This window comes from Panthera uncia (assembly GCF_023721935.1).
Source record: "Panthera uncia isolate 11264 chromosome D3 unlocalized genomic scaffold, Puncia_PCG_1.0 HiC_scaffold_8, whole genome shotgun sequence".
NCBI lineage: Eukaryota > Metazoa > Chordata > Mammalia > Carnivora > Felidae > Panthera > Panthera uncia.
In genome coordinates, this window is record NW_026057586.1 from 71,341,235 (window position 1) to 71,367,135 (window position 25,901).

At 43.2% G+C, this 25,901-nt stretch overlaps 3 gene segments (V, D, J or C); all 3 read left to right on the forward strand.

Annotated features, from left to right (window-relative positions):
* Window positions 1-1,482: 1,482 nt before the first annotated feature.
* Window positions 1,483-25,901, forward strand: part of LOC125914347 (immunoglobulin lambda variable 1-40-like) — a 25,438-nt gene continuing 1,019 nt past the window's right edge. The window contains 1 exon segment of the V gene segment in view: window positions 1,483-1,581. Coding sequence covers window positions 1,524-1,581 — 58 coding nt within the window.
* LOC125914005 (immunoglobulin lambda variable 1-40-like) lies at window positions 14,900-15,723 on the forward strand. The segment is given in 2 exon segments: window positions 14,900-15,112; window positions 15,222-15,723. Coding segments are annotated over 2 exon segments (474 nt in total).
* Window positions 20,987-21,522, forward strand: LOC125913999 (immunoglobulin lambda variable 5-37-like). The segment is given in 2 exon segments: window positions 20,987-21,129; window positions 21,251-21,522. Coding segments are annotated over 2 exon segments (318 nt in total).

The following is a 25,901-nucleotide window of genomic DNA, read 5'->3' on the forward strand; positions in this document are numbered from 1 at the left end:
TCAGGGACACAGTCCCCCTTACCTTCACCTCTCCTCCACTCACATGTGGGGCCTTTGACAGAAATGTCTGGTGCAGATGACCTTGGGTAACAGGAATTCATTCCTCTACTCATGGATGGCTGAATGGACAATTGCTTTATCCTGAACATGCTGGTCACAAGGCACAGGGACTAGGGCTCTGCCTACCCCAGAGAAGAGTCTGACCCCAAATCCCTCCATCCTGGAAGCTCTGGGTTTGGTAATTCCATCGCTGAGATGGCTGTGAAGTCCTCAGGAACAGGCCCCTCAGGGGGTTTCATTGGGCAAAGTGGTGGGCTTTCCTTCCTGGAGGAACAGACCCTGGATCCAAAACTTATAAGTAAAAAGAATAAATAAATAAATAAGAAGAAATCAAGCCATTTTAGTAAAAGTACATGAATTCCTACTGGAACAAGAAAAGAAGACATTCTTTCCATTGTGGTCCCACCCATGTTATTCATCACAATTTCCATTCATGTTCTTTCTGCCGTATACACAGGTGTGGGAAAAGTGTATTAGTGACTGTACCTGCATATTCACAATGATATGAACATTGAGATTAAATCAATTTTGAGTTAAATTCTATAAAAATAATATACACATATTTGATATGCATGGTTGGCTAAGTGGTGACTAACACATACATTCTGTCAGAGTATCTGCTACTTTCACTCCATCCCACCTGGAATTTTTAGACAGTGGATCCTTTGGCACTGAGGTCAGTGCCACACACAGCCTCACCTGGCAGGGCTCCTGCAGACTGTGTCTGTGTGTTGGGAGAACAGATCCTAGGAGGGATTCACTGCCCACAGTGTGTGGAGAACTGTTTCAACCTGATGGAAATACTGAGAGACAACAAAGATTGTCAGGGTGTAACCCCTCTAGGAGTGCACATGAAGGCTTCTACTAACAACCTGAAAAGAAGAGCTCCTGATCTCCACAGTGCTGTGGGAATCTCAGAGGAAGGAGGGCTCTGGAAACCTGGAAGCAATCACATAAGAGGAAAGACCTAGCATCTTGTGCAGAAAGGGTCATGTGTCCATGGGGACCCATCACTTCTCTGCAGTTGATCCTGATCTAAGAAGAGTTTGTATAAGAGACACATGGACTGGCCCTAAGGTATGAGACAGTGGACAGAGGGAAGGCAGGAACTGTGTCTGGCTCTGGTTACCACATCACACAGTGGTGTGTCTGAGCCTGGACACAGGGGGCAATCAGGGCATGTTTCTGAGGTGCCAAAGGTGATCAGAGCTAGGACTTACCACCTGGCACTACCTGTGTCTTGCTCAAGACTCACAGCTGTAACCTCTCCACCCTCTGGCCCCACACAGCCCCTCCGCTGCCCACCTCCGTGACACCTTCAGACAGAGGGACCCAGGACCAGTGAGGGTCCAGAGACCTGGGGTATCATTTGCATGGATGGGCCCTCCCTATCTCAGAGGATGAAGAAGGGACAGATTAGGGGAGTTCTGCTCAGCTGGGAGCCACAGAAGGCAGGATCAGTGATGGTGTCCACCATGGCCTGGTCCCCTTTCCTCTTCACCCTCCTCACTCACTGCACAGGTGACTGGATATGGGCACAGGGGAAGGGGTTCTGGGAGGACAGGTGGGGCCCCACATCCTCCTCTTGCCTCTAGACCCTGGCATCATGTTCTCTGTGTCTCTCCCCCTTTCAGTATCCTGGGCCCAGTCTGTGCTGACTCAGCCTCCCTTGGTGTCTGGGGCTCTGGGGCAGACTGTCACTATTTCATACACTGTCAGTGACTCCAGTTTTTGGGGTGGTGAATTTATACACTGGTACCAGCAACTCCCAGGAGCGGCCCCCAAACTCCTCATCTATGGTAACAACAATCGTCCTTCTGGGGTCCCCAGTCAATTTTCTGGCTCCAAGTCTGGCAACTCCCACTCTCTGACCATCACTGGGCTCCAGCCTGAGGATGAGGCTGATTATTACTGCCAATACTTTGATGACAGAGTCATTAGACAATGCTGCAGGCCTGTGGGGAAGTGAGACAAAATCCTGTTGTCCCGACAGCAATGGACTTCCTGTGAGCAGCCTCAAATTTTCAGCCGACTCAACTGTTCCCTTTATTTGTTTGGCCTGAACTGTGGTCTGAGAGCCATCTCAGGGTACTTTATCCACAAAATCTTATCACTTTTTAGAAATTCTGCCCCCTAAGCCTGTTTCTGGCAGCAGTAGATTGTGTGATTCTTCTCAAATCCAGCTGAAATACCTGGGTGTCAGTGGAAGGCTGCCCAGGGGACAGAGTCCATGGTGAGCCAGAGAAGAACCAGGGACACAGAATCCAGCCATGTCTGGGTCAGGACACACCCACAGTGTACTGTATGTGTCCTGGTACTAACAGCTCCCATGAAGGGGACCCTAAATCTTCATCTATTGTGATGATTAGACCCTCTGGGGACCCTGATCTGTCCTCTGGCTCCATGTCTAGCAACTCTGGCTCCGTGACCATCACTGGGCTGAGAACTGAGGACGAGGCTGCTCCTTACTGACCATCTTGTGACAGCATCTCAGGGCTCACACAGAGCCCCAGGCTCATGGGAACTAAGGTCAAACACCTTTGTCATCTGCTGGGAAGCAGAGGCCCCACCAGCTGCTCAGCCTCATCTTAAGGCTTCTGCTTCTGCTGCTCCTGTTGCTGCCACCATGGGCCCAGGTCCCTCTGGGGGCATCACCTGGGAGTGAAGGCTTCTCCTTCCCTTCTGTTCCCAACATCACTCACAGCAGCCCCTTCCTAGACAAAAGATCTCAAAGGACACAGAAATGCCATCTCTCCCATAAGGTTGGGAGACAGAATCTCTTTGCACTGAAGTTCATGGATTCTGGGTGGCAGGTCCAACTGTGCTCAATTCCCACCCTAATGCTGAGGAATCCTGCATCTCAGTCCTTGGTCATTTACCTACCTCTAGAAGATTCCAGAGCTGCGGCATCCTCTCTTTAGTTCTCAGTGTTGTTTGTGCTCCTTGGGGAGATTTCTTCTGCCACTGCTGCGCCAGCCCTGGAGTATCTATCACTGAATTGTATCTTTGATTCTTTTGGAAGAACTACGTGTCCACTCCCATCAATGCTAAGATCCATTTAGCAAGTGATTTTTCTTGTCTAATTGCATGGTCTAATACTTGCAGAAGGAGGCTGAGTAATAATGGAGTTAAAGGTCACATTTGCCTGTTTCTGATCTTGTGGAATATTCTTGCCCTGCACCCCATTAGCTAAGGTGCTGGCTGTGACAGTAACTACATGTGTGTGGGAAAGAAAGTGTCACCATACTGCAAATGTATTTGACTATTTCTATTTATGTGTTTTTTTAAATAAGAGATTCATTTTAGATTGGTAAAGTCTCCTCCAAATTCTACTGAGGAAATAAAATTGTATCTACTCATCTATTAATATAATGTCTCTATTAAAAGATCTATCAATATTGAACCCAACTGTATATCTGGAATAAATCACATATGACCCTGGTATATCCATATATTAATGTAATACTGGAATCTCTTTGTTGGTATTTAATTTAGAATATTTACATCAATATTTCATAATATTAGTCTGTAATTTTCTTTGTATTTTATTTATCAAGTGTAGTTTTTACTATTATACATGCTTTCTACCAAATTTAATTTTCCTAGCTTTTCAATGTTTTGAAAAATATATAATGTGAAGCCAAGAAATGGAATCACCTGATCTCAGAAGGCCTGTTTGCTTTTTCTGTGAAACTAACTGGATCTTATGTCATTTTGTAGAATAGTTCCACAATAATCTTTCACTTTTTTCCCTCAGAAATTGGTCTGATTATCCATTGCTTTCTGGTAGAATTTTTTTTATATTGCTAGGAAATTATCCTTTTTATCTATTATTAATAGGTGTTAACAGTAAGATTGTTTTTCATTTTTGTCATTTCTTATTTTGTATGTATATACATTATCCATTTTCATTCAAAACTTTATAGTTGCTTGAACTACTCTGTCATTTACAAACAAGATTTTGATGTGTCAATTAGATACAGTTCTTCTGTGACCCCCCCTGCCTTTTTTAAGTAAGCATCACACTCAGCACAGAGCCCAGTGTGGGGTTTGAACTCACAATCCTGAGATCAAGACCTGAACTGAGATCAAGAGTCAGATACTTAAGTGACTAAAACACCCAGGTGTTCCAATGATCTCTTTGTTGTACTGTTTCATTTATTATGATGGGAAGTTGATTTCTTATTTGTCTTTTTCATTTCCTCATGCCTGCTAGAAATTTAAATTGTTCCTCTTTTTTTTCTTTGCTATATGATTTTCACAGAGCTCTTACTCTCTTTTTTATTGAATAGACTTTAATATTAAGAGAAGTTTTAGATTTATAGTGAATTTGAGTGGAACTTGCAGAGATTTTCCAAAGTTCATGACAAACAATGTTCTTTTGTTGTCACTGAAAGGGCACTTTCCCAACAAGTTCTGAGATTCTACTCAGTCTCAAGTAACCAGAGGGCTCTTGGATCCTAAGTGTTTCTGAAGGACCAAAGATGCCTTGATGAGCTCGGGATATTTGCTAAATTGTGGCCTTCATGTTGGACCTGAAAATGGCCAATACTCTCAGATACGGGTTGACAGCGTTACCTCACACATTGAGCTCCAGGTCAGTGCGAAGGGGAGGCAAATCCCTCTGCTTGTGCTGCCTGGGCTGTCACTAGGTCTTACTTGCTTGTGACAAAAGCCAGCATCATGTGATAACACCAGCTATTGGTGCCCCACATGCAGATGTCACTTAGAGAATTTCTGCCGTATCGCTAATAGGATAGTAGAGACTTTTCATCTCTATGTGGCAACAATTATCATGTTCAGGACATAAAATCACAACAGGGTAACAACATGAGATAATTTGGACTTTTAGCTGGCACAGGAGATTTATTCACCAAAATGATTCTGCGTTGTCAATTATAGTTAAGAAGTGTTAATCAGGAATTCTGTAGTAAATGTCCTACAAACCCCAAATATAATAATTTTTTGAATATTTAACAAAAATATAATTCATGAATTTGTGAGACAAGCATGTGGAATCCCCCAATGGAGAGTGAAAACCACGACCTAGTAAGAGTAGGGACCACTGATATGTCTGGAGACGTGGCAGGAGTAAGGTGAGAGATGAGGCAGGACAACTGGGAATTCCTCTAGGTTATGGGGACCCCACAGAGAGAAGACCTGGGGAATCACTGGTTCCAACACCCAGTCTTCCTACTGGAGATGTAGGAAAAGCTATCAGAAGCGGGTCACCACTTAGAGGGCCAGCTGTTGTTTCCATACATGTTGTGATGCTCTGGCCACCAGAGGGCGCTGTGGCTCGACACCAGAGTGGACACTGATGCCCACCCCCCTCCCACGTGGGAAGACCCCGAGACTGCTCCAGTACAGGCAAGCATGACCCTCCCCACCTATGTGTGACTCTCCTACACTGTGACCCCTCTAATGCCATGGAGAAACTGGATGATAAATGTCCTCCCTCAGTCCACACGGAGTTGAGATCATGTCTTCTCTCACCCTGTGACTAGAAGCATCACCCAGCCTAGAGTGATGTGGGGGCTGTACATGGGGAGTGACAGCACTGTATTTTCATGAATAACTCTATTCTCAAGATTGAGGGGGAGGAGGGAGCAAGACTCAGTATCCCCATTCGCCCTCACAAAGCTGTGCTGTCATGTTTCCTACACGGTCCTATGTTAATTTGCACCACACAATCTATGCCAGATTACTGCCTGCTGCCCAAGTACAGCTCGGAGAGGAGTCCCTGCCTTCACCTGCAGGAGATGACACCTCACTCCATGCGGGATTACAGAACTGCCACCTGCTCTCACTCTGGAGGCAGAAGTCACAGCAGTAGAAATGTCAGCACTATTAAGGCCCCTGGCCAGATGACCAAATACCAGGGATCCCATGGGGGGCAGGGCTCTTCTGATGGGAAGAAGGTCTGAGGGGTATTCTGAGAGGAGGTAAGAGGTGCATTTCCTCAAACTGGAGCACACAATGTGGGTGACAGATGACAGTGCCTGAGCTCACTGGGGCTTCTCCGAGCTGAGAATGGCCTGAGCTATGACTGGATCACTCTTCCCACGGGTTTTCTGTGTCCATCCAGCATCCTCACACCCTCAGCCATTCATTCCACCACATTCTTCAGGTTCCTTAGAGAGCTCGTCTGTGGAGAGGCAGGGGTTTTGAGTGGGGAACCCATGATGAACTGGGAAGATGGGGGCCTTTTTCTCTGCCTCAGATTCTCCTCTCTCCCCCTGCTCTTCCTTGTTTCACCTTCTCTCCTCTCCAGGGCACCTTCAGACATTTGAGCTCCTCCCCATCAGGGTAATTTATTCCTCCCCACGTTATTACACTTGTCATTCTCAGAGGACAGGGAAAAAAATCCCACCCTCACTGGGGATTCTGCAGAATAATCTTCCCTTTTTATTCACCTGCCACAGGTAGAGCCCTTCCCTGGACCACATTTCTCTATGTGCCTCCTGATAATCTGTTCCTTATTTCTGTTTTCACCGTCTGCTTCTCCTAACTGCCTTTGTCCAAGACCAGAAACAGAAGGGGCACATATATGGAATAGATGTATGGAAATAAACAACTACACCATAGAAAAAAATGCATTATCCTAACGGAGCCAATGTTCTGTTTAAGGTTCATGTGTCTTCCCAAGCTTCCTCATTCAGTTCCTTCGTCACATGGGAAACTCAGAGGTGGGCCAGACACACATATGGGAGAGGACTGATGGCCCTTGGCAACTTTCTCCCCTAGGGTTTCACTTAGGTGGTTCCAATACCCCTCAATATGAATTATCCTCTGGTCAACATCCCTGAACTTTTGTCTGTGCACATGTCACATCCTACTGATGCCTTTACCATGTGTTATTTTAGATGGTAACAAACATTTCAAGCACCTTCTTGCATTTGAAAATTGTACAGTTTTTTAATCTCTTGCTCTTACTAAGGAAGATAAATACCCAAGTTACTGTAAATTGTACACATGTAATTGAAAATGTTTCAGTAATGGAGCATAGTAAGCAACAAAATAAAAATATATATATTGAGGAGTAATTTATAGTCAGAAACTTACAGGTTAATATCTGCACAATTCAGGTGTAAATTTGAAAGATGGCATAAATCAGTGGAGGGGGGTACATTTCTTTTGTGTCCAACTTCCAATAATCCAACAGACCGAGGTATATGTTAAAGCTTCAGGGATTCTCTTTTGGTGTCATTGACCTTCTTTAAGAAGGAGGAAATGGGGTTCAGTGAAGACTTCAGGGAAATGCTGGAGGGTGGAAGAGGGAGTGAGAACTGGTCAACTAGCAGAGAGGGGCTGTGTGAGCAGAGGGTCTGGTGTCCTCTCCCCGGGGCCAATGCTGAGGAAGCAGGGAGCTGGAGAGCCTTCCTCTCAGTCCTGGCAGAACCATTGAGTCAAGAACACAGAGACGGCTCCTCCCTGACTCTTCATACTACTCCCTCACCTGCACCCATCAGAGAATACTTGGTGCTTTTAAAATATGTGTTTCATGAATAATTACATAAGTTCTGGAACATATAAATGAATTATTTCTCCAACTAAAAAAAAAGCTTTATACTTTTCTGTTTCTCCCATAAAAAGTGGAGGCAGCATGGGTTCCTTCGTTCTTAAGCCCATCCTGTGCTCAGAGTCTACCCTGTGAGATCGCTCATTTCATGGTCATGGAGGCAGAGCTTCCCTCTCATACTCCCTCCTGCTTCATTACTTGTTCCTACTCCTCCAAAATACGGAAACAGGCTCTATCATCAACCCTAGCCTGAATCTATCTAGTATCTCCTACAGGAGTTCACGTAGTGATTCCCTGCAATCATCAGGTGGTTTTCTCTATGCCAACAATGAAGAAGCCAGAAGGATATTGAGAAAACAATTCCATTAAGACAGCATAGAAAAGAACAAAATTTATTTTTTTAAGTTTTTATTTACTTACTTTGAGAGTGGGGGAGGGGCAGGAAGAGAGGGAGAGAGAGAAAATCTCAAGCAGGCTCCGGACTTCCAGCGAAGAGCCTGATGTGGGGCTCGAACTCACGAACCGTGAGAGCACAACCTGAGCCAAACCAAGAGCCAGACTCTCAATGGACTGAGTCCTACCCGCCACGTAAAAAGAGAACAAAGCATTCGGGAGTGAACTTAACCAAGTAGGCAAAAAGTTTGTAAATTGAAAACTACAAAACATTGCTGAAAAAAATTAAGGAAGATTTAAAGAAGAGAACAGATGCCACTCCATGGATTGACTGGATGACTTAATATTGTGAAGGTACAATCAATAGCTCTCAAGTCCACGTACACATTCAGTGCCATCCGGCCATGTGCTCACTGCCCCCAGTTTAATCCTATAATGTTGGGATAAATGCCAGTTCTTTGGAACTAAATCTTAGACACCCAACCACAACATATTCCATGGAGCTTTTACCAAAAAATCTTGGTTAGTGCCCAATGCATGTAGTGTAATAGGTCATGAGAGTTTTCAGTGCAGGAGAGGAGGAAGAACCTCTCAGAAAGGTGAGAACTCCATTTATAGTAATGTTCTTTTTATGTCAGTCTTCATACTGAGTAAAATAGCAAAACTAGACTACAACTATATTAACCATATCAAAGAGTGAAATGAACTATCGTGAGACTTTTAATCGTCTTGTAGCCCTGCAGCTTTCCTTCCAGTCTCCTGAGTCAGATTGTGCTGATGCTGCCACCCACACCATCTGGATTTCATTAAATAAAGACAGAATAGAAGTTGTATTTATTATAAATGAATGTGATATATATTTACCATAAAATCATTATATATAATGATTTTATATATAAATATATATTACATATGTGCCATCTGCTATACTATTGTAGGGTTTATTGATATATTGTAATTTAATACATAGCATATATAACATGAAATACTGCATTGTATTTATTAATATTCTGTTACGTAATATATGTACACATGTTACATGTTGCAATTTATATATATTATATAAATTAAATAATATCTGTATATCATATATACATTATAAATGTTATATATTTCATATATACTTTTTATATGTATGATATCATATATTTTGATATGGTATGTATCACATATACATTTTACATAATACATATGTTATAAATTACAGATGCTAGAGACAGCTGGACATGGGAATGTAGTGTAAACTCATTTTCTGATTCTATGAAAACAATAAAACCCAAATCAACAGGAACAGCATCCAATGAACACAGCTGATAGGTACATGTAGAGTCCACGTTATATAGGGAAGCATTTACCCTGACCCCAGAGAGGATCCAGGCTGAGACTGGGCAACTGAAACCTCTTGTTGATGAGAACAGAGGGTGTGGGAGAGCAGATAGGAAGACACACTGAGTCCTATGTTAGAGGCCCTGATCAGAGAGAGCTTGTGAGCTTCCAGAAATATGGCACTGACACACTGTGGGAGAGGAATATGAAGTCATGGACCCACTGAAATGATACCTTACCCCCAGTGAGCAGTTTGCATCAGTCTGGTGCTTCAGAGATGAAATGCACAACCCAGAGATAGTTCTTCCCTGGGCCAGGGGCTCCCTTCTTTAGGGTTGGCTCAGGCCTCCCTTCAGAAGTCAGGGATCCAGGCTGATGACTGAGACTTCTCAGTTTCCTCACTATGAAATATACACTGAATGCATTAGTGTTCAAATTGTCATGATTTGGCTTATTTGTAAGAAATATGTCATTTATTTCTATACTTTATAATGACTTACAGAAACTGATATTGTGCCATTCAGATATTTCAATTATTACCAAATTCTTCCTTTTCCTTTTTTTTTTAAAGTTTATTTATTTTGAGAGAGAGAGAGAGAGAGAGAGAGTACACGTGGGAGGGGCAGAGAGAGAAGGAGAGAGAGAATCACAAGCAGGATTCACGATGTCCGCAGAGAGCCCAACACTGGGCTTGATCTCAAAAACTGAGAGATCATGACCTGAGCCAAAATCAAGAGGTGGATGCTTAACTGACTGAGCCATCCAAGCACCCCACTTTCCTTTTTCTCTTAAGTATTACAAAGCACCAACATCCATTAGAAAGCATTCATTTAAAGATATACAGATTGAGAAGGGAAAACTAAAACAGTACTATTCTTAGATGACATAAATATCTATGAAGAAAATTGAATAGAATTACCATCAATAAAGAAAGAAAGAAAGAAAGAAGAAAGAAAATCTTAGAACTAATAAGAGATTACAACAAAGTTGTAGGACAATGATAATGTAAGATTCAAGTGCTTTCCTATAAACTATCATTGAATGAGTGGAATTTGAAATGAAAACACAATTTCACTTACATTAGCACTCCAAAAATGGAAATGCTTAGGTATAAATTGAGCAAAATACATACAAGATCTATGTAAGAAAAACCAGAAAATTCTGATGAGCCAAATCAAAGAAGAACTACATACATTGAGAAATGTTCCATGTCTGTGGATAGGAACACTCACTATTTTCAAGATGTGAGTGCTTCCCAATTGATCTATAGATCAATTGTCTCCCTCTCTCTCTGTTTCTCCCCCACTTGCAGTCTGTCTCTCTCTCTCTCTCAAAAATAAATAAATATTAAAAAAGAAGTAATATATTAAAACAATGAAATGGAATCAGTAATCAACAAACTCCCAGTAACATCCAGAACCAAAAGTCTTCATAGGCAAATTCTATCACATGTTTAAAGAAGAGTTAATACTTATTCTTCTCAAACTATTTCAAAATAGAAGAGGAAGAAAAACTTCCATATTAATTCTATCAGGCCAGCAATACCTTGATATCAAAACCAGATAAAGATACCACAGGAAAAGAGAACTACAGGCCAATATCTCTGATGGACATATGCCAATACCTCCACAAAATACTAGCAAATTCATCCAACAATACATTAAGAAAATCATTTAACATGATCCAATGGGATTTATTTATGGGATGCAAGGGCGACTTAAATTTGAAAATCCATCAATATGATACTTCACATCAATAAGAGAAAAGATAAAAACCATTCGATGATTTCAATAGATGCAGAAAAAACAATTTGGTAAAGTACAATATCCATCCACGATAAAAATCCTCAACAATGTAGGTTTAGAGGGAACATGCCACAACATAATAAAGGCCATATATAAAAAACCCACAGTAATCATAGTGGAGAAAAGTTGAGAGTTTTCCCCTAAGGTCAGGAACAAGACAAGGATGTCTACTCTCGCCACTTTTTTAATTTTTAATTTTTATTTTTTTTAACGTTTATTTATTTTTGAGACAGAGAGAGACAGAGCATGAACAGGGGAGGGTCAGAGAGAGAGGGAGACACAGAATCCGAAACGGGCTCTGGGCCGCCAGCACAGAGCCCGATGCGGGGCTCGAACCCACAGACTGTGAGATCATGACCCGAGCTAAAGTTGGCCGCTTAACCGACTGAGCCACCCAGGCGCCCCTACTCTTGCCACTTTTATTCAACCTAGTACTGGAAGTCTTAGCCACAGCAATCAGAAAGCAAAAAGAAATTAAAAGTATCCAAATTGGTAAGGAATTATATCATACTGCAAAGGACATGGTACTATATATATATATAATTCTAAAGATTCCAACAAAAAACTACCAGAACCAATAAATAAATTCAGTAAAGTCACAGGTTATAAAATCAATGTACAGAACTCTGTTGCATTTCTATACACTGATAATGAAGCCACAGAGAGGGAAATTAAGAAATCAATCTCATTGACAATTGAGCCAAGAATAATAAGATACCCAAGAATAAACTTAACCGAAGGGGTGAAAGACTTTTACTATGAAAACTATGAAGGATTGATGAAAGAAATTGAAGATGACACAAGAAATGAACAAACATCCCTGTCATGGATTGGAAGAACAAATATTGTTAAAATGTTTATACTACCCAAATCAATCTACAGATTTAAGGCAATTCCTATCAAAGTGACAACAGCATTTTTCACAGAACTAGAACAGTCCTAAAATTTATGTGGAACCACAAAAGTTCCCAAATAGTGAAACATTCTTGAAAAAGAAAACCAAAACTGGAGGTATCACCATTCCAGATTTCCATTTATATTAGAAAACTGTAGTAATCGAAACCATATGGTAATGGCACAAAAACAGACAAAAAAAAAAAAAAAAGGAAACAGAATAGAAAGCCCAGAAATAAGCCCAAGAGTATATGACCAATCAATGTTTCACAAAGGAGGCAAGAATACGGAATGGGAAAAAGACAGTCTTGTCAACAAATGGTGCTGGGAAAACTGGACAGCTACATGTAAAAGAACGAAACCAGACCACTTTCTTCCGCCATACACAAAAATGAACTCAAATTGGATTAAAGACCTAAATGTGAGACCTGAAAACATAAGAATTCTAGAGAGAACAGGCAGTTATCTCTCTGACATTGGCTGTAGCAACATTATTCTGGGGATATCTCCTCAGGCAAGGGAAATAAAAGAAGAAATACACTATTGGGACTACATCAAAATAAAAATCTTCTGCAGAGTGAAGAAAAAAATCGACAGAACTAGAAGGAAACCTGTTGAATGGGATTAGTCAAGGTCACTAACTTTTGCAAAGGAACCCTACACGCACTAGCTGACTGATGGGTGGTTCCATGATTTTTCCCTCTGACCCCCTCTCAGAATGTAAAAGGCCTTCCCAGTCCCAGACTTACCATAACAGGGGATGAACTCGTTGCCGCTGTATTACAACAAAAGTTCTCCCTTTTCACCTTTATTCATTTTTCCTCTTGAGCAGCTGGTGACCCTGTGAGGGCCCCCCATTATCTCTGTGGACAACGTCTCCATTGCAGTTACTGCTGCTCAGAAAGTGATGGGGACGAGGAGAGTCTGATACTTATAAGCATGTAGGCTGGAGAATGGCTCTTCCATCTACCCTGAAGCTCTGTTCAGGGTGTTTTGAGAGCCCTTAGGTACAAGAAGGATGTTCACCATCCGTGAGGGGGAGTAAAGACTCCGTTTGGATACATGTCTTCTTATTTCAGGGAAGTCACAAAATACATGTGACATATATTTGCATCCAACAAAGGACTGCAATAAGGAGGAAATTTGGGGCATAGTCTTCTTTATACATATTCCTTTCTACTGCAAATGGAAGGTGATTTAAGGAGAGAACTATTTGTTTTTTTTAATTTAAAAGATAAGACTTCTCAATAGTAAAAACAATGCCGATTTAAAAACTGCAAATTATCTCAACAAAGGTGATATTCATGTGATATAAATAAGCTTGAGAAAAGCTGGTCAACATCATGTCAGTAAGAAACTGCACAATAACACAGCAATGACATACTGTTACATACCCATTAGAATGGCCAAAATCAAAACCACAGATGACACCAACGTCTGGCCAGGATATGGAGCAATGGAACTCTATTTCATTAGTGAGGGGAATTCAGGATGGTACAGCTACTTTGGAAAAGATTTTGGCAATTTCTTTTAAAACTGAACATTCTCTGAATTCTTGCCATTTGCAATAAACGTGGATGGAACTGGAGGGTAGTATGCTAAGCAAAATTAGTCAGAGAGGACCAATATAATATGACTTCACTCATATGTGGAATTTAAGATACAAAACAGTTGAACACAAGGGAAGAAAAGAAAACAACATAAAAACAGGGAGGGGACAAAACATAAGAGGCTCTTAAATATAGAGAACAGAGGGTTGCTGGAGGGATTGTGGGAGGGGGGATGGGCTAAATGGGCAACAGGCATTAAGAAGACATTTGTTGGGATGAGCACGGCCTGTTATATGTAGGGGTGAATCACTGGATTCTACTCCCAAAATCATGATTGTTCCTAACTAACTTGGATGTAAATTAAAAAAATTTTTTTTAAACCCCCAAAAAACCAAAAAACAAACAAACAAAACCCTGGAACATTGTCTTGCTTTAAAATCCAGGGATCATGCGTCTTTGCATTTACCTAGAGGAGTTAAAAACAATGTGTACAAAAAACCCCTGCACAAGTATGTTGACAGTGGCTTTATGCATAACTGCCCACACCTGGCAGCAGCCAACCGAAATGCCTTTCAGGAGGTGATAGGTAAGTAAATCCCAACGATAGAATATTGATCAGAGCTACAAAGATATGAGGCACCAAGGCATAAAAAGACACGGAGGACATTTTGTTGCATGTTGCTAAATGAAAGCAGCTAACGTGTAATGGCTGCACGCTGTGTGACTCCAAGGATGTAACATTCTCCAAAAAGACAAATCTATTTAGACAATAAAAGAATAGTGGTTGCAAGGGTTTGAGCATGGGGAGGGATGGACAGCTGGAGCACAGAGGTTTTTTGTGGCAGTGGAAGTGTTCTGTGTGATTCTAAAATGGACATATATCAGTGTATAGCTCTTGAACCTATTGAATGAACAAAGTCAAGAGTGAGCTTTGCTGTTGTAAAGTATAGACTTTGGGTGACAATGACTTGTCAGTGTTGGTTCATGGTTTATAACAAGTGACCACACTCATGCTAGAGTTGCATGATGGGAAAGACAAGGTGGTAGAGGGGGGTGTATTTGGGAAATCTGTAATTTCCACTAAATTCTTCTGTGACAATAAATCATAAAGTCTATTGATGTTTTTAAGTATTCAGTGGTCAAGACCACATATATGGGGATGTCTGGGTCTTGGGCAGCAGGGGGCACTGTGGCCTGTCTCTGAGCCTTGTGTGCTGTGATCCCAGCTGGGAGCCACCTGGCTCTGGTTCTCACTGTGGCTTAGCATGTGGGTGCTCACAGGCCCTTGGGGAGCCCCAGGTCAGGCCCCACAGCTTTCTCTCCATCCCCTCCTGGGGTGAGATTTCCAGACAAGGGTCAGCTTCAGGGTTCAGGCTGGGGCTGGCCAGCCAGGGGGAGGGGGCTGGTTTGCATGAAATGTCTCTCCCTCCCTTTGGGCTGCTGGAGGCAATAAGAGAGACTCTGGGAGCCCAGCTGAGGGACATTGAGGACACACTGCTGAGCAGGGGTCTCCACCATGGCCTGGGCTCCTCTCTTGCTCACACTGCTGGCTCACTGCACAGGTGGCTGGAGGCTGGGATCAGGGCTGGAGAGGAAAGGACTGTGGAACCATGTATGGGCTCTGTCCACTGACCCTTCTCTCTCACCCCATGTCTCTCTTCTGACTTGCAGGGTCCTGGACCCAGTCGGTGGTGACTCAGCCATCTGAAGTGTCCAAGCCTGTGAATAAGAGTGTTACCATCTCCTGCACGGGAAGCAGCAGCAATGTTGGGGCTGGAGGTGTGTCCTGGTACCAGCAGCTCCCAGGCAGTGTCCCCAAAGTTCTCATCTATGGTAGCAGTGCTCGGCCTGCGGGGGTCCCGTCCAGATTCACAGGCTCCAGGTCAGGGAATGTGGCCTCCCTGAGCATCTCTAGCCTCCAGGCTGAGGATGAGGCTGATTATTACTGCTCAGTGTGGGACCACAGTCTCAAAGCTCACACACTGCTCCAGGCCTGTGGGGAAGTGAGACCCAAACCTGCTGTCCCCTCAGCAATGGGACTTTCTGTGCAGCTCACACCCCTTGGCCAACACAGCTGCTTCTTTGTTTGTTTCTTCTAAAAGTGGAGTCTTAGACAAGGCTAGGGAATTTTTTCTAGAAAAAGTGTCCTTGTTCTCTCAAATTGTGCCCGTAAACCCAACCCTACTCTGCAAAACATTGTCTGAGTTTCTTCCATTGGGCAGGATTACTGTGCACCTGGGGGCCGGCTGTCCTGGGAATTGAGTCCCCATTGGGTCAGAAGCAGGCAGATTCCATGTGTCCCTGATCAGGATAGATGACTGTACAGAGATCAGTCCCTCCACACCCTCTGGTGAACACCAAGTAGGTGCCAGGCATGACCCTTGGGCTTAAGTACAGCGTGAGTGTGCTAGGGACAATCTACGTCCTCATGTTCCTGAAAATGTCCTGGGAGAGAAAGAGGAGAAACAAGCATGAATAGCAACACAAATAAGATGTTTCTGGAGAGTGAACAAGGGTGAGGCAGTGAGGTGGACCTGGAACATTGGAGGGGTTGACAGGAAACCCCCGAATCTGACATGCTGTGATGATGTCTCAGTGCTGCATAGATGATCAAGGAGCCAGAGGGGAGCGTGAGGAGGGGACCAGGTAGAGGCTGTTGACTGTGTCCCCATCAGACCCCTCCTCCTCAGGTCAGGGGTCCAGCAAAACTGAATGGCAACATGCAGAAGAATGAAACTGGACCTCTTTCTTGCACCATACACAACAATAAATCCAAAATGTACAGAAGACTAGACAGGAAGACAGGAAATCATCAAAATCCTAGAGGAGAACACAGGTGTAAACTCTTTGACTTTGGCTGGGGAAACTTCTTATGAGACACATTGCTGAAGGCAAGAAAGCACATGCAAACATGAATTACTGGGACTTCATCAAGTTAAAACGCTTCTGCACAGCAAAGGAAACAATGAACAAAATGAAAAGGCAGCCTACAGAATGGGAGAAGGGTATATGCAAAAACGTATCTGATAATAGGTTAATATCCAAAATCCATAAAGAACTTTTCAACCTCAACACCCCTAAAACAAATAACCCATTTAAGAAATGGGCAGAAGACGCGAATAGACACTTTTACAAAGAAGTTATCCAAATGGCTAACAGATACTCAACATCACTCATCCTCAGGGAAATAAAAATGAAAACCACGATGAGAATCCACCTCACACCTGTCAGAATGGCTACAATTAACAACACAAGGAACAACAGGTGTTGTCAGGGATGCAGAGAAAGGGGAACCCTCTTGCATTGTTGGTGGGAATGCAAACTGGTGTAGTCACTCTAGAGAAGAGTACAGATGTTCCTCAAAAAACTAAAAATAGGAATACCCTATGATCCAGCAATTGTACTATTAGTTCTTTACCCAAAAGATACAAAAGTATAGATTCAAGGGGGTGCATGCACCCCAATGTTTATAGTAGCTTTATTAACAATAGCCAAACTACGGAGAGAGCTCAAATGTCCATCAACTGATTAATGGATAAAGACGTGGTCTGTATCTGCAAAGGAATATTACTCATCCATCAAAAAAAAAAAAAGAAATCTTGTCATTTGCAATGACATGGATGGAACTAGAATTTAAGAAACAAAACAGATGGACATATGGGGAAGGGGTTGAAGAGAAGAGAGGGAAACAAACCTCTCAGTGATAGAGAACAAAGTAGGAGCTGACAGTGGGAAGTAGGTAGGAGATGGGCTAGATGTGTGATGGGTATTAAGGAGGGCACTTGTGATGAGCACTGGGTGTTGTATGTAAGTGATGAATCAATGAATTCTACTCCTGAAACAAATATTGCATTGTATCTTAACTACCTAAAATTTAAATGAAAAAAATTTAAAAAATTAAATAAAGCCAAAATCACGAAAATAAATAAATAAGATAAACTGTAATTTGAGACCATTCTCAGGAATCTTTGGCTACAAAATCACCCACATTCTCTTAAATTCAGCCCCCCCAAACTTATTCTTGGCAGGAAAACATTGTAGGATTTTCTCATATTAAAGAGAAATTCCAAGGTGCCAGGCACACGCTGCCCTGAGGACAGAGTATGTGACAGGTCAGGAAAGACCGGAGACACAGAGTCCACCTGTGTCTGACTGAGGGTAGACTACTGTCCAGATATTGTGCATCCACACCACTTACTGAACACCTAATATATGTTACACCTGAGTCTAGGATGTGGGACACATCTGGACATGACAGGAAGGGTCCCCATGCTCAGGGAGCTGACAGTGTCTGGGGGAAGAGAGAGGACACAGAAGTTAAACATGTCTTCAAGGAAAGCTATGTCCCAGCAGCATGAGGAGGGGTGAGGTCGGTGCAGTGGAGCTGGAGCATTGGAGGGGTGAACAGGGAACCCCAGAATCTGACGTTTGGTAATGACATCCTAGTTCTGCATAGATGATGAAGGGACAGGAGGGGAGCATGAAGCTGTGACCCAGCAGGGACTGTGGAGACTGTCCCAGTCAAACTAGGAGTTCTGGACAAGGGATTGAGTGAGGACGAAAGTCAGGGTCCTCATGACTTGGAGGAAGCAGGGACTGAGGATAGGGATTTGAAGGAGGGGAACCTGGTAGGGGGCTTGGGAACTGGTGGAGAGGGGGCCCCATCAGCTGGAACAGTGTGAGAACCTATCTCTGATGCAGGAGGACTTCTACCTCATGTTTCCAGGAAATAGGATCAGCCCCTGACATAGGGAACTGTACATCAGGAGTCCTAGGAATTCACATATTTGCTTACTCTTGTCTGACCCTTCATGAAACTTCATGTGGGCCTGTTGTTGGGGGGGTGGGGAGAGTATTTCCTGAGTTCTTCAGGGTCCTTCCAGCTGGAATATGAATCAAATTTATATTTGGCAAATTAGCTGGAGAAAATGAAATTTAATAGCCTACATAAAGGGAATCCACAAAGACATGGAAGATTCAAAAGACAGGCAACATGACACATGAATAAAGGAGGTAGGGATCTCAGGTTCAAAGAGGAGAAAGACCATTTTTCGCAGGAAGGCCAGAGGAGATGTCTGGAAAACAAAGGTTGCTCTTCTATCTCTATCTATCTATCTATCTATATCTAACTATCTATCTCCCTATCTCTCTATCTATCTATCATGTTTCTCATCTATCTATCTATCTATCATCTATCTCATCTCTATCTATCTTATCTATCTATCTTGTGTATCTATCATCTATCATATATCTATCTATCCATCTATCTCATCTATCTATTTATCTATCTATCATATATCTATCTCATCTATCTATGTATCATCTATCTATCATCTATTATCTATTTATTTATGTTAACTTTTAAAAGCTTGTTTATTTTTTTTAAGAGAGAGAGAGAGAGAAGGAGAAGTCAGAGAAAGAGGGGGAGACAGAGAATCTCAAGCAGGCTCCACACTGTCAGTGCCAAGCCCAGTGTGGGGCTCAAACTCATGAATGGGAGATCATGACTTTACCTGGAATCAAGAGTAGGCCACTGAACTAAATGAGCCACTTAGGCAACCCCCCGTACTATTGAGACACATGTCTTAGGTAAAGAGGGACACCAGTTGATAGCTCTCTTCCTGATATAAGTGGGCAGTTTGGGGGAAGGTATAGAACTTTTCCTAAATATGCTGAGTTTTATTTGCTTTTAACTTGAAATAATGCTCATGCCAAAATGACCCATCTTGGGGCAAAACTCATGTTGGGGCAGCCTATTCCTGGCCAGTTTCCTCCCTCCTCTGAAACTTCCCTGAGATTGCACATGTTAAAGGTTGGGCTGGTAGATTGCTCAGTTTCTTGAACCTTCCCCGACAACAGGCCAGTTTAGTTAAACTCATTTCAGGAGGGGGTGATGTGAGTGAGTTCTCCAAGTAAGGCCTGTGCTTCAAGAAATCAGGTATTAGGAGGCACTTCTATGGAAACAAACAAAAATGATGGTTAAAGATTGGATCAAATTATAAAGCAGTTCCTGAGTTTAAATTATGATATTGCTAAAGGATAATGAATGTACGAGTGCAAGTGTGTGTAATGTGATGGTGGGGGGGAGAGCAAATGTGGAAACACATTAATTGGGCAATCTGGTCAAGGGAATGTGAGAGTTCTTTATATTCTGGCAATTTTTCTGTTAAATTACATTATTTCAAATGCATCATTTAATACAAATTGTAAAATAGACAAAAACAAACAAACACAACTTTTGTTCAATGAACCAAAGTCCTGATAAGCATAGGAAATATTTTGGCAAAACACAGTGCTTGTTTTCTAGGCAGATAATGTCAAAAGTGAATAAAATTGTTTGTTTATCATTTTTTGGTAATAGCAGACCAAGAGTTCAAGACCGTTGAGTCCTTTTAAACAAGTGAAAACAGTTTTAATTTTACATCCATGTATTTTGACATTAAAATTCACTTATTCACTTGAATGTTCTGAATTTTAACCAGTACTAACCACATATCAAATTCCATTCCGTATTCCTTTTCCAAAATCCTAGTACAACCTTCTGTTCTACATTTAGATTTTTAAAGTTTGTTCGTTTATTTTCATTTTCTATTACAAATTTTTTAAGCGTTTATTCATTTTTGAGAGACAGAGTGAGGAAGAGGCAGAGAGCGGGAGGCACAGAATCCAAAGCAGGCTCTAGGCTTTGAGTTGTCAGCACTGAACCCTAGGTAGGGCTCCAACTCAGGAACTGTGAGGTCATAATCTGAGCCAAAGTCGGACACTTAACCCACTGAGCCAGCCAAGAGCCCCTATTTATTTATTTCTGAGAGGGGGTTGCAGAGAGAGAGAGAGAGAGAGAGAGAGACAGAATCCCAAGTAGCTCCATGCTCAGTGCAGAGTCCGATTTAGGTCTGGATTCCAGGACTGCGAGATCATGACCTGAGCCAATATCAATATTCACAGGCTCCATTTGGTCAGGACTGCATGTGTCCCTCCCGTTAGAAGCCCCCCCCCCCCCCCCCCCACTTCACAGGGGAAACCTGATCAGTGACAGCACAGCAGGACCTTTCCCTTTCCCAGGAGGGTCATTCTCAGGTTATGGAAACACAGGCATCAGGGAAGCCAGAGGTGGGAAAGGAGAGGTTCACCCAGAGACCAGCAGGGGGCACTGTGACACTGTGTCTGGGGGTTTCTGCAGGACAGGGGCATCCAGCTGGGCAGTCCTCCACTGACAGAAAGCAAGGACTGGGCCCCTTGCCTCCAGTGGGGCCAGGGCAGGTGTGTCCGGTCAGGACCTGGAGGAGTCCCTGGATCTGGGCCTGTGTGTGGTCCCAGCAGCTGCTGCCTCCAGGCCCACCCAGGGGGAATGCAGTGCATCAGGAAGTCTCCATGTCCAAGGGCCACAGACCCTGTTTGTGCACATGGAGAAGAGGCAGGGGTGGGTCCCATTTGCATGTGCAGCCCCTCCTCTCTGAGGCCTGTGCACAGGGGATAAGAGAGACCCGGGGCAGACAAGCCCTAGCTCTGGGCCTAAGAAGGGGGTGTGTCACCATGGCCTGGATCTCCGTCCTCCTCGTGCTCCTCTGTCACTGCGCAGGTAGGGACAGGATGCAGGGCACCAGGGTGGGCCCGCAGCCAGAGTCAAATCCCTGTGGCTCAGCTCCCTAATCTCATGTACCCTGTCCCTTGTCTTCCCTCTGCTGTGTCTGTGTTTGCAGGTTCCCTGTCCCAGCCTGTTGTGACTCAGCCAGCCTCCCTCTCTGCATCTCTGGGAGCCACAGCCAGACTCACCTGCACCCTGAGCAGGGACATCAATGTTGGAAGCTATAACATATATTGGTACCAACAGAATCCAGGGAGCCCTCCCCGGTATCTCCTGTACTACTACTCAGACTCCAGTACACAGTTGGGACTTGGGGTCCCCAGCCACTTCTCTGGATCCAAAGATGCCTCAGCCAATGCAGGGCTTCTGCTCATCTCTGGGCTGTAGCCTGAGGACGAGGCTATTACTGTGCTATATATCATGGCAGTGGGAGAAGCTATCGTTACTCACAGTGATTCAGATAAGGAGGAAGTGAGACAAAAACCCCTGCATCTCTTTTATTGTGGAAGCTTCTGTGGAGGCTTGTGTATGGGACACTCCACTGTGGGAACACCTATCTTTGAGGAGGAAGGAGTGACACAGTGTTATTGCCTGAGACAGCACAGGCATCCTAAGAGTGCACACAGGTGAGGGAACAGAGCCCAGTACACATGCCCCAGGGTCTACAATAGGTAGACCCTTTATGATTGTACAAACCCAGTTGGAGGTTTTAGTCACATTCGGTTTGCAGAAATGACTGAGTTTAGATCTCCTAGCTGAAGCCCAGAGGGTATCTGTGTCCTGCTAAAGGGTCAATCAGGGAACATAAAAAAAAGTCTACGGTTTGATTGAACGACCTTCCTCCCCCTGGGACCTGGCAACATAAGGATGGTTTTCCTGGAAAGAAACCTGGTTATGGCTACTCTGCCTTTATTCTCTCTTAGGACCTGTGGCTTCAATACTCATATGCCTAATTGTTGCCCCCTCCCCCCGCCAATTTAATCCACTTTTGAACTTTGTGTCCTCCAGAATGCAACAATTCCATATATGAATGATGGTTCAACAAGGATTCCAGCCCAGGACACCAGAGGATCCCCTTCTCCTAAATCCCATGGACCAGACCACCAAGGCATTTCACTCAAATCACCTGTCAGCATGTTAGTATAATACCATGCTCTGGTCTATAACTGCACAGAACCCCAGACAGACAGACAAGTTTATGTATGGACAGCACACCCCCACTGTTCAACACGAGCCACTACTGAAGATGAGACCTCTGCCCAAATGCCAAGGATTTCATTGTTGATCTATCAAGCGGGAATATAGAGGCCAGTTTTAGGCAACAGGCTTGAGCAATGGTCACCTGAGTATGGTAGAAGGTCCCACAGTGACGAGTGGGCTGGATGCAAACAGGCCCATTAGACAAGTCACCTCAAAATATCTATAAGCCCTAGCTGACTCTTACCCAGACACAGGTACCAAAAAAGGAAAAAAAAAAACCCACTAGTTTCACACCTCCTTACCTTCCCCTCTTGAGTACAGCCCCCCACCACTACCTCCTGGGAGACCATCTCTGCTTTGCTGTCCTGCCTGCTGCTCCCTTACAGTGTATTCCCTAAACTTCTATCTCCTTTGCTTTGCTTGGGTGAATTATTTCACCACCCATGCTGCTGGCCTACACCTGATTGGGTTGCCCAACAATCCAAAAGTTTACTCCTAAATTAGTCTAAGAAAGCAAAAACCTTTGTTGCACAGGTGGTAAGGAGGCTGTAGTGAAAATGGCGTTCCCAGTCTCACGGGTAATTATGACACAATGGTGCCACAGGCCCACTAAACTGGGACACTGGGCTGGTGCTCCTGGAATAGACTTTCCAACACAAACAAACTTGAAGGTTGAGGTGACAGATGTTTCCTAGGGTCTGGAAACTCTCATGACTAACTCCCCCAACAGCAGGCCCATCTGGACCAAGAGAGAGACAGAGGCATAGACGGAGGGAGAAAGTTCTCCAGTCTTTTTGGTTGGCCAAAAAGTTGCACCCCAACAAGTACAATTTCCGGATTGTGGACACCAGGCAGAATATGCTCACTAGTCATAAAACCACGATATTAAGGTCATAGAAGATGAAAAAGAAATCCACATTGTTATATTATTATCATCATTACCATTATTATTATTATTATTATTAGTTTATTCTGGCTAGGCCTTGGTTTCTTGCAGCCACACTAATCCTCAGGAGGGATGTGGCATGGGGTTGGGAACTGAGGGGTGCTTTACAGTATACCTTGTTTCATGGAAGTTTTCCTGAAATTGACAGATTACCTAGTATCAATCTAACTTATTCCACGACCAATTTGTACTAACACATGTGTCTTCTTGAAGTGCTGAGTGCTCTAAATGCTTTGAAGACCTAAGCTCTGGGGAGCTGGGTGGATCAGTTGGTTAAGCATTCCTATGTTGGCTCAGGTGATGATCTCATGGTTCATGGGTTCGACCCCATATCGGGCTCTGTGCTGACAGCTGAGAGCCTGGCGCCTGCTTCCAATTCTGTGTCTCCATCTCTCCTTCTGCCCCTCCCCTGCTCTCTCTCTCTCTCTCTCTCTCCAAATCAATAAATAAACACAGACAGTGTAAAGGTGGGGATGGACAGAAGCCCGAGACAAAGGAGGAGTGACAGGTTGCACATCTAAGAGGGTGTGAAATTTTTCTGCTCAGGAGACTAGAGAGCAGCATGCAGCCATTTTAGCCTGTAGCAAACCCACACTTACCCACCCCAGTGAGCGAAGCAGCACCACCAAAAGGAGAATGGAGCCATTACACAGAACCCTATCCATCTGCAACCTCTGAGCAACCCCCCCCAGAACAACACAAACCCCTTCCATGGGCTGAATCTGGGGACCATATTGTGCTACAAAGTTTCAGTTCTAGGAGAAACTGGATCTAGCTTCATTCAGTTACATTTTGTTTGCTGGTTCGCTTGTTCTTTTGTTTGCTCCAGTTTTTGTTTTTTTATTTCTTTTCTTTCTTGGATAAAAAAAGAGCAAAACTTTTTACTCTATTTTATTTTCTTCATTTTGTATAATTTTAATTTTAAAAAATATTGTAAATTTGTAAACTGTTTTTCTTTTCTCTTTTTTCTCTTTTCCATCAACGATGTCTTATCAAGCAGACCAAAACACATCTAGCATCTAGCTTCCTTTATTTGCTTTTTTTGAAAAAAAATTTTAATTTTATTTTTAATTTTAATTCATTATTATTTTTTCCTCCAAAGTGACAAGATGGAGAAATTCACCCCTAAAGAAAGTACAAGGACAAATGATGGGCAAGGATTTAATCAACACAGATAAGTAAGATGTCTAAATTAGAATTTAAAACCATGATTATAAGAATTCTAGCTGAGGTTGAAAAAAACATAGAAGATACCTGAGAATCCTTTATGCAGAGATGAAAGAACTAAAATCTAGTCAGGCCCAAATTGTAAATGCTATAACTGAGATGCAATCTTGAATGGATGCCATGACAGTGAGGATGGATGAAACAGAGCACAATCAGTGTTACGGAAGATAAAATTATGGAAAATAATGATGCCGAAAAAAAGAGAAAAACAAAGGCAAAAGATCACACTACAGAATTTAGAGAACTCAGTGACTTACTAAGAGGAATACGTTCATATCATGGGCGTCCCAGAAAATGAAGAGAGAGAAAAGTGGTAGAACATTCATGTGAGCAAATTATTGCTGAAAAATTCCCTAATCTAGGGGAGGTCACGGACATCAAAATCCACAAGGACAGAGAGCACAAATTAGATTCCACAAATAATGACAAAGGCATATCATAGCTAAATTCACAAAATACACAGAAAAAGAAAGAGTCATGAAAGCAGCATGGGGGAAAAGGTCCTTAACCTATAAGGGAAGACAGATCAAGGTCACAGCAGATCAGCCCACAGAAATTTGGAAGGCCAGAAAGGAGTGTCAGGATATACTCAATGGGCTGAATGAGAAAAATATGTAGCCAAGAATCCTTCCTCCAGCAAGGCTGTCATTCAGAATGTAAGGAGAGAAAAAAGTTAACCAGGGAAACAAAAGCTAAAGAATTTTGTGACTGCTAAACGAACCCTGCAAGAAATTTTTAGGGGGAGACACTGAGTGGAGGAAGAAGAAGAAGAAGAAGGAGAAGGAGAAGAGGAAGGAGAAGGAGGGGGGGGAGGAGGAGGAGATTAAGGAGAAGAAGGAGGAGAGGCAGGAGGAGGAGGAGGAGAAGAAGGAGAAGAAGAAGAAGAAGAGGAGCAGGAGGAGGAGGAGGTAGGGGGAGGAGGAGGGGGAGGAGGAAGAGAAGAAGGCCAAAGCAACAAAGGGTACAAAGGACCAGAGAATATCACCAGAAACACCAACTCTACAGGCAACACAATGGCACTAAATTCATATCTTTCTTTTTTTTTTTAACATTTATTTTTGAGACAGGGAGAGACAGAGCATGAACAGGGGAGGGTCAGAGAGAGGGATACACAGCATATGAAGCAGGCTCCAGGCTCTGAGCTGTCAGCACAAGGCCTGATACGGGGCTAGAACTCACGGACCTCAAGATCATGACCTGAGCCGAAGTCGGAGACTTAACCGACTGAGCCACCCAGACGCCCCTAGAAATTAACATTTTTAATTGTTACTAGAGTGGTAGGTTTTCTTCTAAGCACTTCACTAACCGACTGAGCCACCCAGGCACGCCCCCTCCTTTTTTTTAAGGTCATATCTTTCAATAATCGCTCTGTAAATGCACTAAATGCTCCAAT